At 38.1% G+C, this 13113-nt stretch overlaps 1 protein-coding gene across 6 annotated transcripts in view; it reads right to left on the reverse strand.

Moving 5' to 3' along the window:
- smg9 (SMG9 nonsense mediated mRNA decay factor) overlaps positions 1-13113 on the reverse strand; it is a 42798-nt gene that overhangs the window by 4658 nt on the left and 25027 nt on the right. For all 6 annotated transcript variants that reach the window (XM_057833711.1, XM_057833710.1, XM_057833709.1 and 3 more), the window contains 4 exons: positions 11887-11993; positions 11700-11807; positions 6500-6625; positions 6283-6430 (listed from right to left, as the gene is read on the reverse strand). In XM_057833711.1, coding sequence (XP_057689694.1) covers positions 6283-6430; positions 6500-6625; positions 11700-11807; positions 11887-11993 — 489 coding nt within the window. The remainder of the gene's footprint in view (positions 1-6282; positions 6431-6499; positions 6626-11699; positions 11808-11886; positions 11994-13113) is intronic.

The following is a 13113-nucleotide window of genomic DNA, read 5'->3' on the forward strand; positions in this document are numbered from 1 at the left end:
CGTCCAATCTGAATTGGGAGGGTGGCAGCGAATGAACATTTGTTAATTCGCTGCCATCCCTCTTACTTCAAACGGATTGAACGTCTATGGCCGTCAGTAGCAGGAAAGCCAGCCAATGAGGTTAATTTTCAGCCATTTAAGGTCATTTACCTATTGATTTTCAGTTACCTCCTGTTGATTTTGGGGTATTTTATGGGTCACTTCCTGTCAATTTTGAGCTACAGAACAGGACGTTACAGAACAGGAAGTGACCTGGGAATCACCCAAATCAATAGGCAGTGACTCAAACTCAACAGGAAATGACCTGTAAATGCCCCAAAATGAACCACAAGTTACCTGTAAATGCCCTGACAATCGGACAATGAATGTGAATGCTCTGATTTCGAATGAACGAACGCTCCCAGTCTAAATGGATTGGGTGTCGTGCACTGTCAATGCAGCCTTGGAGTTAGTGTTGCACGGTATTGATACGGCATTTCAATGATGTCTTTGGTATCGGCGAGTACTAAGAAATAAAGAGTAAATACGGTGGAATATGTACTTTTCGTGATCTAGTTTCCAAATGCTGATCGCCTTACCCAAGATGGCCACCAGCTACACACATTTCCGTAAAAAATTATGAGAGATGTCCAATCGTGTGGCGTTTAGTCATCCTTCTGCTGTGACTTTAAATGAGTTTATGGCAGACAGATGAGTTAAGCAAAGTCTGACCAAGCCATAATACAAATTACTTTACATTCAAGTGAGTATGCAGAGTTAAGCAAAGTCTGACCAAGCCATAATACAAATGTGTTCGCATCGACTTCCGTCTTTATAACGAATGAGGAAAGGGGGAAGTGACACATGCCGTAAAACAGTCAGCACATTTGTATTTTTTTGTGTGTAGCAGGGCTCCTGCCACCTTCCTTAAAGTTAATTAATGCCAGTGAAAGAGATACAGACCCTGTCAAGATATAAAAGAGATGTCATTCAACTAGTTGTCAGTCGACATATTACAAATGTAAAGTTACCTAGTGTTGCTAGAAAGGAAAACACAAAAAACGGGATAGATCTATTATGACATTCTGGTTATGACATTCCCTGTCACAAATAGCAAAAAATAAATAAATGACCCCCCCCCCCCTTTTTTTTTTTTTTTTTTTTTTTTTTTTGCTTTTAGGTCAAACTCATTATGAAGATCGGATTACGTCACTTCAATAATACTTCTTTGACAAAAATTACTACTTCTACATTAGACAGTATTTTGATACCATATTCCACCAAAAAAACGCAAATAGGTGAGTTTTCCAAAAAGATTGTTTAACAAATAGACCAATTCTTGTTTTAAAAATGTTGGAATGCCATTCATTTTTGGTTTAAAAAGAACAAACAAAATTATGAGGATTTGTTGATATTTCAGACTATTTATCTCTCAGGGTGCAGACAATTAACAAACCGTGTGGCATTTGCCAAGGCCCACAGCCTGTCAAAAGGATAAACGCAGGAAAAGTGGCAAAAGGTGGATTTTTCAGATGAATCTTGCATTGAATTACACCACAGTCGCCGCAAATACTGCAGGAGACTTACTGGACACCGGATGGATCTGAGATTAAAGTTTGAAGTTTGATGAAGAGAAGTTTGGTGGTGGCAAAATCATGGTCTGGGGTTACATCCAGTATGCGGTGTGCGAGAGATCTGCAGGGTGGAAGGCAACATAAATAGTCTGAAATATCAACAAATCTTAGCTGTCTCTTACATTCCTAACCATAAAAAGGGACAAATTCTGCAGCAGGATGGTGCTCCATCGCATACATCAATCTCTACCTCAAAGTTCCTCAAGGCAAAGAAGATCTAGATCCTCCAGGACTGGCCAGCCCAGTCACCAGACATGAACATAATTGATCATGTCTGGGGTAAGATGTAAGAGGAAGCATGGAAGATGAAACCCAAGAATGTTGATGAACTCTGGGAGGCATGCAAGAATCCTCTCTTTGACGTTCCTGATGACTTAATCAATAAATTGTATGAATCCTTGCCGAAGCCCATGGAAGTCATACAAAATATTAAATTTGGATCTCACAGCACCACTACTTAATTTGCTTATGTTATGTAACATACACTCACCAGCCACTTTATTAGGTACACCTGTCCAACTGCTTGTTAATACTTAATTTCTAATCAGCCAATCACATGGCTGCAACTCAGTGCATTTAGGCATGTAGACATGGTTTAAGACAGTCTCCTGCAGTACAAACCGAGCATCAGTATGGGGAAGAAAAGTGATTTGAGTGACTTTGAACCTGGCATGGTTGTTGGTGCCAGAAGGGCTAGTTCAGAAACTGCTGATCTACTGGGATTTTTTTTACGCACAACCATCTCTAGGGTTTACAGAGAATGGTCCGACAAAGAAAAAATACCCAGTGAGCGGCAGTTCTGTGGGCGGAAATGCCTTGTTGATGCCAGAGGTCAGAGGAGAATGGCCAGACTGGTTCCAGCTGATAGAAAGGCAACAGTGACTCAAATAACCACCGGTTACAACCAAGGTAGGCATCTCTGAACGCACAGTACGTCGAACTTTGAGGCAGATGGGCTACAGCAGCAGAAGACCACGCCGTGTGCCACTCCTTTCAGCTAAGAACAGGAAACTGAGGCAACAATTTGCACAAGATCATCGAAATTGGACAATAGAAGATTGGAAAAACGTTGCCTGGTCTGATGAGTCTCGATTTCTGCTGCAACATTCGGATGGTAGGGTCAGAATTTGGCGTCAACAACATGAAAGCATGGATCCATCCTGCCTTGTATCAACGGTTCAGGCTGGTGGTGGTTTTGTAATGGTGTGGGGAATATTTTCTTGGTACCAATTGAGCATCGTTGGAACGCCACAGCCTACCTGAGTATTGTTGCTGACCATGTCCATCCCTTTATGACCACAATGTACCCAACTTCTGATGGCTACTTTCAGCAGGATAATGCGCCATGTCATAAAGCTGGAATCATCTCAGACTGGTTTCTTGAACATGATAATGAGTTCACTGTACTCAAACGGCCTCCACAGTCACCAGATCTCAATCCAATAGAGCATCGTTGGGATGTGGTGGAACGGGAGATTCGCATCATGGATGTGCAGCCGACAAATCTGCACCAACTGTGTGATGCCATCATGTCAATATGGACCAAACTCTCTTAGGAATGCTTCCAGCACCTTGTTGAATCTATGCCACGAAGAATTGAGGCAGTTCTGAAGACAAAAGGGGGTCCAACCCATTACTCGCATGGTGTACCTAATAAAGCGGCCAGTGAGTGTATAATATTAATAATAATAATAAATAATAATAACTGAAAAAGAGGGTTAATTTGACTGGGGATCCCTCTGTGGGTGTGTGGTATAAAGCCGGCGACGCTATGGAGTTGTGACTCCTATCAGAGAATCAACAGGGGACGTTCAGGATTTATTTGTTTCCTTTAATGATGATGAAAGGAGTATGAAATTTATTTCGTTGTATTGTGGTTTCTGTGAATACAAGACAACCATATAACATGTCACATAGAAGCTATAATGCTGGGGGCAGTACAGCCGCCGAGTTCTATCTCCTTTTCTTACTCTACCTACCACTTGTCTTACTTTATTTCTATTTTCCAATGTTAATATCTAGTTGTCTGGTCTCTTCATCACTAGTCACCCGGTGTCCCCTTTCCCCCCTCCCCTCTGGTGAGGGGCTACTTTTCAGCTGCAGCCTCCTGACTGTCCGGACCCCTGGCTGGATAGACGTCCTCGCTGCTCCCCCCGTCTCATCTGACTAGAGGGACTTCTTCTTGCTCCTTTACTCCACTGTATTTTTACGGACTATAATTTCGCTTGCTAATTCCCATTAGCCGTTCTGGGGTTCCTGTCTATCCGTCCTGGAAGTGGATCTCTCCTGACTGTGGTACTCCCCAAGGTTTCTCATTTTTCTCCCAATTGACTCTGGAGTTTTTGGAGTTTTTCCTTGCCGGCATGGAGGGTCTTAAGGATAGGGGATACCCAGGACTTGAATTGCATCTATTCATCTTTGTTGCATCTATTCATCTTTGTTGCTTCATTTCTAATTTCATATTGCCTCTGTTAAGCCCTTTGAGACTTCTGTTGTGATTGAGGGCTATACAAATAAAATTGAATTGAATTGAATGTCAGTAATATATATATAACCTATAAACATATACTGTATTATAAACATATCTAAATTAACAGGAACATTAAATATAATATAAATGAAATACACTGCTTACATAATGCATACGATGCCTTCACCATTTTGATTATTAATATTAACGAGCAGAAAAACACGCCATAATAGGAGGAATTTATGTAGCGGTAATGCGTAAACACGACGAGTTGACGGACAATATGGCGCGGAGGCTTGGTTGTGACGTCATGTGAGTAGGGTCTATAGGTATATAAAAGTTGTAAAGCAATAAAACTGCAACAAAAATAGATGAAATGAACAAAAAAATATATTTTTAAAATGGGTCAAAATTATTTTTCGAGCACCTTAGACGTTCATTTGCTTTACATATAATTTTCAAAAAAAAAAAAAAAAAAAAAAAAGAAAAAAAAAAGAAAAACAAGATTTTAAAAAGATTATTATCTTTGATTGAAAATATTTTTTGAGATTGAAGCAACTTTTTGGGGGGATTGAATTATTTAGATACAAATGTCCTACTCATAATATGGCCCAAAAACGAAGAGGATTGCTTCAATCAAAGAAAACTTTTTCAATGAAAAATTAAGTGTTCAAATGCAAATTTTTCAATCCAAAATAATTTTTCACATTCAAACACTTTTTCTATGACTGATATTAATCTTTTTTTTGATTGAAGTGGTTTTCTTTTTGAAAATCAATATTTTTTTGGAGCAACTTATTTTTTGATTGCATAATAAAGACAAAAATGTCTTAGCCAAAATGTGGCCCAAAAATAAATCAACATTACTTCAATCAAAAAAGTTGCTTCAATCAAAAAAAAAAAACAACACACACACACACACACACACACACGCACACACACACACACACACACACACACACACACACACACACACAAATCAATAAAGAAAAATAGCTTTCACATGCATTTTTTTTTTTTTTTTTAGTTTTTTGAGTTTCAAATTTATTTTTGCATTCCAACACATTTTTTTGATTGAAGCTACGTTTTTTTGGTTGAAAATATACATTTTGATTGATTTTTTGGGGGGCATTGAATAATAAAGACACAAATCTTACTTCCATATGGCTCCGCCCAGGGGATACAATTTTTGACTGGGGTAGCTACATTGGCACGACACCAGCGGGCTTACCGTATTCAATGGATGACGATCTTGGCAAAAAGTATTGCCTAAGCAGCCTGATTTAGAATTCCCATCAAGAATGATGAGGAAAAAATGCTCATTGTCAACTTATTATTATAAATATTCTTGTAAGTTAACTTTATTGCTTACACTGCGTTTCGGGGTGATCAACATGTTGTGCCCCCTGCCCCAAAAGTCAAACTCCGCCTATGACGCCAGCCTGTTCAATCATGTGGTCTTTAAAGTACCTTAAAAGATGAAGTATTTGATATAGAGGGCTGTCCTCAACATGACTCGAAAGCGCGGATTTCAACCTCTCTCCCAGTTTTTATTTGGCACCGATTGACCACAGAAAACCGAAGATATGATCCTTTTAAATTAAAAATAGTAATTATGAAGGAACTCTTCACTATTCAAACTCAGAACTATTTTCTCCACCAGAGGGCACTCATGCTCTTTGGACATAATGCTTACTTTATGTTATTTTTTTGTCTTGTCGGAATTCAGTGTTTTTTATTTTAGTATTTCTTTGGCTTGATGTGGTTATGTAATAGGTTATTGCACCATATCATTATAACAATGGTCCATATAGATAATTGTGCTCAGAAAAAAAGTGCCATTGTTTAATTTAATTTAAATAAATAAATAAATAAATAAAAATCCAACAAAAATATAAGCAGTTACTCACAATGTTACTCATTACGTGAGTATTCTTTTCACCAAATACTTTTTTACTTGTACTTGAGTACATGTTTTTGGACGACGACTTTTACTTAAGTAATATTATTTTGAAGTAACGCTACTCTTAATTAAGTAAAATTTTTGGCTACTTTACCCAACTCTGATCTCCATATCGTGAGATCGGTGTTCTCGTAAGCTTTGTATCTCAAATCGTATCATATTGTGAGCTACCCAGAGGTTCCCACCCCTAATTTATACTGTAGGACACAAACTTCCCACAATGAGTGTTTACACACCAGTTCTTCTCAGTCAGGATGGTGTGCGACAGCTGACAACGGGGCATGGCAAGTATTTGGCTGCGCAGCTTTGAGACCATAATGGAGAAGGAGGGATGTCCCTTGTATCCAGGGAGCAAGGAGAAAAGGGGATAGGTCAGAGTAGACCCTAGGGGAAAAAAGCACATTTGTGTGTTAAACATACAGAAAGCTGACAGACACTTTAATTCTGTCCAACCTGTTTTTGCCAGATTCTCCTCGCTGTCATTTTCCTGCATAGGGAGCAGGAACATGTTGACTTCAGTGGTCATATAGTTCTGGCCCAGACCAGGAAAGATATTGCAGTCTAGCATGGACAGTGAACCTAAAAACATCATCGGACGAGTTTGAAGGTTGCGCAATTTATCAATATTTTTTTAAGTTTAAGTTTTAACTTAACCTAACTTACATGTTTTGGGGATGAAGGAATGTAAGGAAAAACTAAATATGCACAGTAGAAATTGATGAACTGAAAATTGGGTTTGTTTGGACATGATATGGGCAAATCTTTCAAAACCTCTACTATAAAAGGAGTCATTCTAGTGTACATTTTGCTATTTTCTTCATCTTGTACGAACAGTAAGATTACCTTCAAAAAGGAAGAATAGTGTCAAAAGAGGAGGACATACTCATGGTTTTAAAAAAAGATATTTTTTGTTTTCGTCGCATGGGGGTTCATGACAATGTGTCATATCGAATCATCATATCAGATATGATGTCAATCTTAAGTACAATTATAATAATAATAATCTGCCGATATTAAAAAGTTACCCACGATTCAATTTCCTTTAACTAGAAAACCCAGCAGAGGCCGACTCGGCCCTTCCTCAAGACAAATATTCCTAATATTCCCAAGCAATGGCCGATTTGGCCTCTCTTCCTAAAAAGCCCAGAGATGGCCCAAATGACCCAAGTGCTTTTGAATTAGCAAGTCGTTGTCCGACAGACAGCAACCATTCATATGTAAATGGAACCACTAGACATACATTGTGTTAGAATGCGGCCCAAACGGAGGGGAACACACCACGGTTGCACTCCACACAGAAAAACAGAAAAAAATGGCCCAAATGTGTACACTGTTTTTGCAAAAAAAAACGTTTTAGAACTGCAATTTGAGTTTAAAGCGAGATCGTGTATATAGTTTAGAATGACTGGATCTAATGGAGCATGAATTGTGGCCATTTTGTCTGAAGTTAGTACGAGAAAACGTGTAGAAAACCTTTGAGAAAAACAGAAACAGAATTTGTGTCATGAGAAGGTGGAAGGGAGCGGCCCTGAACAGTTTCTTTGACACACTGAAACAATGACTGAATGTCCTAATAGTCCTAATTATTATGAAGGGAATATATACTGCACGGTGTTGTCGATCTTACTTAAAAAAGTAATTAGTTACAAGTTACTGACTAAATTACTTTTTGGGAGAAGTAACTCAGTTACCTCATTGTAAGAGTAATTTGTTACTCAGCAAAAAAACTCATGTTACTTTTCATGTTCTACACGTTATTACAAATATACAATAGAAAACATTCCACATCAAAGATGTTTAAGTTAACTGACTGAATTGATTTTTTCATTCCTCCCCCAAAAAACGTAGGTCAGATTTTTTACTTTTTTTTTTTTTTAATTCACCTATATGAGAGTTAGTGGTATACAATCTCATTGGGCTGTCATGATAAATGGTAAAAAAATCACAGGGACTTTGATTACTTGCCATTGAAAATAAATGGGAAATTTGTTTTTATATGTATTTGTTTAAATTCTGATACAGGACATACCATCTTCATAAGTAGGACTGATAATTCAACATTCAGTCATTGTTTCAGTGTGTTCAAAAGCAACTGCTCAGGGCTGGTCCCTACGCCCTCCTCAATTATTTATTTTGAGTCCTAATTAATAAGTCTCACCAAAAAACAAAGGAACAATATGTATGCCGATCCTTTCCTAAGGTGGTAAAATGATCAGGTGTTTATTTTGTCATAACATAGCAATTGCATAAAAAATAAATAAATAAATAAATAAAATATATATATATATATATACCGTATATATATATATACCGTATATATAATATATATTTCATGTGTGGTGCTCTTCGAATGAAAATATATACTTTGATTGAAGGAACCTTTTTTTTTTGGATTGACTAAGACATACACAAATCTACCTAGAAATTTATCAAGTAACAAAAGTGTCTACTAGTCAGGCTACTTTAGCTGAGGAGGGGGTTGGGCGAAAGAGAAAGCAGCCTCACTCAGCAAGGTTTCGCCCAACCCCCTCATCAGCTAAAGTAGCCTGACTTGAGCCTTTTTTGCCCAACCCCTGCCTCAGCTAAAGTAGCCTGACTTACTCAGACACTTATTTCTTACTTGACACTAAACTGCTAAACTTCTGAGAATATTTTAATAACAGTATTTTAATAATTCTAATTCATTCGGATGTATTTGTTTGAATACCCTCTACATGTTAAAAAAAAAAACAATTTCAAAAAGATCAATTAACAATTTGCTGTGGATATACATTTATGTGCATAGATATTTAGAAATAATACAACTAAGCACACCAAGACACAGTGGTGAAATGAAGAGCACCACACATGAAATTGCTGGGAAAAAAATATGCAAGATTAGTAAATACCACTCTTGGTTCAGAAACAAGCCATCATTCAGGTTTCATACAATGGTGTAAATATTACATTGAATTTGAAACCAAATTAAATTAAACTGAATTAGTGCTCCACATCTATGTGCATGTGTTGTGGACCCTTCCGTTAGTTACCAGTGTTTGTTTTGTTTGCTTTGCTTAGATTAAATGAAACAAGCTTGATACATCCAAACAATATTCTAACAGCTGATGACCAGTATTATCTACTCTCAATGCGTTTTCTTCAGTCAGAAAAGTAATAGTTAAAAAAAGATTAATCACGATAAAATTGCACTAATTAGGGGTATAATAAATAAAAAATCGACACCACTAATTGTAATGTTAGTTCATTGTTCATTGTGTTTCTTCATTTGTAATGTTTGTTTTGTTTTTCAGTGCACTTTTTGTTGTTGCTTTTGGTTACGTAACAACTTTCCCAACGGACTTATGACGTACGTGAGTGTAAAGAGGTGTCCCAATTCGTAGGGCTGATGTTTCAAGCCCTACCCCTTATTGCTTCGTTTGAAAGGCCAAGGGGTGGGCCAAGGGGTAGAAATTGGATGCGGCTTGCGGTAGGCGGTAGGGTAGGCTCGGCTTCGGGGCGGATCTCCAGGGTGTCCCAAAATGGGACACCCTTGGTAATATTAGAGAGCACCAAAACCCCATTGACTTCTCATGATAATCTTAAAAAAAATCCGGAACTCTTATTGTATGATTTTTTTTTTCAATAATTTATTCGTAATTTATTGGGGTTCATAAGTATTTGTACCCTTGAGAAAATCATTGCTAATAGTTAGTGCAGCAGCCATTGTTTGCAATTACAGAGGTCAGACGCTTTCTGTAGTTCTTCACCAGGTTTTCCCATATGAAAACAGAGATTTTGGCCCATTCCTCCACACAAATCTTCTCTAGATCAGTCAGGTTTCGGGGCTGTCGTTGAGAAACACCAAATTTCAGCTCTATCCAAAGATTTTCTGGATTCTTGGATTGATGTCTGGAGTCCACTCCAGAACCTTGAAATGGATTTTACGCAGCCACTCCTTGGTCAGCTTGGCTGTGTGATTCGGATCATTGTCATGTTGGAAGACCCAGCCACGACTTATCTTCAAGTCCCTGACTGTGGGAGGGAGGTCATGGCCCAAAATCTGACGATACATTGCACCATTCATCCTCTGATTTATAGAGTCGTCCTGTCCCCTTTGCCGAAAAGCATGGGGTTTCCACCTACATACTTCACAATGGGGATGGTGTTCTTGGGATTGTACTCTGCCTTTTTTTCCCTTCACAAACGACAGTAAAGTTAGCACCAAAAAGTTCTACTTTGGTCTCATCTGACCACATGATTTTCTCCCATGACCCCTCTGCATCATTCAGATGGTCCCTTGCAAACTTCAGACAGGCCTTTACATGTACTGGCTTCAGCAGCCTTTGAAACTGTGCATCCAGCTCTCTGCAGGTCATTGACCAGCTCCTACCATGTAGTTCTAGGCTGAGCCCTCACTTTTCCCATCATGAGTGATGCCCCACGAGGAGAGATTTTACATGGAGCCCCATTCCAAGGTAGATTATCAGTCATGTTTAGCCTTTTCCATTTTCTAACAATTGCTGCAACTGTTGATTTATTCTCACCAAGCTGCTTTCCAGTTGTCCCGTAGCCTTTTCCACCTTTGTGGAGCTAATCAATTTTTTTTATCTGGTGCCTTTCGAAATCTCTCTGGTATTGCCCATGGTAGCGGGTGGATTATAACTGACTGTGGGGTGCACAGGTGACAATGATGAGCTCAAACGGGTGGGGTAAAGGTGGACTTTTTTTAAGGTAGAATGACGACTCTTTGAGTGTCATAATTATTGCTGATTCTCAGGTGCACAAATACATGAACTGAACCCCAGTAGATAAAAATATATAGCAAATAATTTTTAAAAATCATACAATGTGATTTCTGGATTTTTTTTTAGATTGTCTCTATGAGTGGAAATGCATCTATGATTGAAATTTCAGACCTCCACCTCTTTTCAAAGTGGGTGAACTTGCAAAATCACAAGGAGTCCAAATAATTGCTCCTCATTGTATACCAAGTAGTCCCAGGAAAACAAAAAATTCTTGATAACCTTTCAACAAGTCCAGTATAGAGGATAGAGGGTGTATTAGAGGTACATTTATGTGTGTTTTCTATAGTATTTCATCGTTTTGACTTGATAGTTTTGATTTGCTATGATTACTCTTGTTTGAATCCTGTGCATCAATAAATACCAGGAAGAAAAGACAAAAATTAACTTTGTCAGACTCTTATTTCAGTTTTACATTTGATACTGATTCAATGTTCTATTTTCTGCAGGCATCACAAATATACTGTTATAACAAATATTGCTATCATATAAAGGCCCCACAAATACACTGTCAGAAATATTTTTTCCGACAGTAAAATCATAAAACAATACACATTATTAAAATGTGCAAAACCCCATAAATGTAGCTTGACTTGAACTGACACATAATATTACATGAATAGTACTACTGTTGTGTGTTCCCCTCCATTTGGGCCGCATACCAACACAAGTGGTTGCATTTCCATATGAATCGTGTTTGCAATCACTAGAAGACTGTTTTCTCAAAAGTTGCCCTGCACCGTTTTTTTTTTTAAATTTTATTTTAATACGCCTTTCTCGATTTGGCGGACGGGAAATGGAAAATTGTTTTTGTTTTTTTAATCACACACCAAATTACAGCTCTACGTCTAAGTACTTTAAGACATGCATACCTTTGTATTTAAGGTGAGAGTGGGCCATTAATTTGTCCACTACCATATGCATGTCCTTCAGATTCCTGGGGCAGAAGTCTTCACGTCTGCTCTTATTCTGTAGGAACACTGGACAAAGGAGAGGGGCAATGATTTTTTTTTTTTAATCATTAAAAGTAAAGAAAACTGGTTGATGTACGAGTCCCACCAATATGCGGATAGTACTCTGCACCGTCGTCACTGCCAGAAGAGCCTGTGCTATCGTGGCTTGCAGACGGAGTGGAAGGTTTCAGCATCTCGGCCGTTTGAAGAAACCTATCAACCAAAAAATGACCAATTTACTATTGATGGTATTGGGATATTGGAGATTTTTATTATTAAGAGGTAGAATACGGTACAGCAAGTTGCTACTGATGGCATAGGTGTCAAATGTAGGGGTGTGACAAAATATCGAAATGGTGATATATCGTGATACTTTGTATCCCAAAACGTTATAGATATGCTCCTGTCAAGAATCAAGATATCTTTTTAAAAAGGTGTCAATTAAAATAAAATATATATATATATACAGTGGTACCTCTACATACGAAGTTAATTCGTTCCAGGACCTCGTTTGTAAGTCGAAATGGTCGTATGTCAAGCAGGATTTCCCCATAGGAATACATTATAAGTCCATTAATTCGTTCCACAGCCCAAAAACCTACAGTAAATCCTTAATAAATACTGCTGGTACTATTAAAAATGGCAATTAAACATAGCAAAACAAATAAGTTATGAATACAAATCGGAATAATATAATAATAATAATAATAATTAATAATCATTCCTGTAAATAATGTAACGAATCGGATTCTAATGTGGCGGACACTTTTTGCTGTACCTGAACGCACCGCGGGGCTGACGTCACAGTGAGATAGGTCAGTGCGGTAGAGATAATACTTTCGTTTTCTCAAGAGCACAGTCAACTGCCGAGGGAAATGGACGTTTTGTGTTGAATAAGTTCTTAAATAAATGATAAAAACGTGACAAAGCTGGCGATTTCCTTGGCGTCGTTACCACATTAATATTGTCACCTTAACTTAGAAAGACTGGCGAACGGTGGTCGGAAGAGGACCGTGGAGCTGTATTGTTGAGCCAGCTCATGGATGCGCACCCCAGCGCTCATATTTTTATATAATTTGCATTTTCATTTCAAAGGTAAGCATCACTTTTTTCCTTGTTTGACCAACTGTACCAACGTTTTGAAAGTGTGTGTTGATTTCTCACACATGAAAATCCGCCATGCGTTCGTTTGCGGTACTGTCATGTCGTCGTATTTGGAGCATGTCGTCGGATGTAGAAACAAATGGCGAGTCAAATTTTACGTCGGATGTCGAAAAGATCGGGTGTCGAAGCGATCGTATGTCGAGGTACCACTGTATTTTTTAAAAAGGCT

Source organism: Corythoichthys intestinalis, chromosome 4 (genome assembly GCF_030265065.1).
Source record: "Corythoichthys intestinalis isolate RoL2023-P3 chromosome 4, ASM3026506v1, whole genome shotgun sequence".
NCBI classification, from domain to species: domain Eukaryota; kingdom Metazoa; phylum Chordata; class Actinopteri; order Syngnathiformes; family Syngnathidae; genus Corythoichthys; species Corythoichthys intestinalis.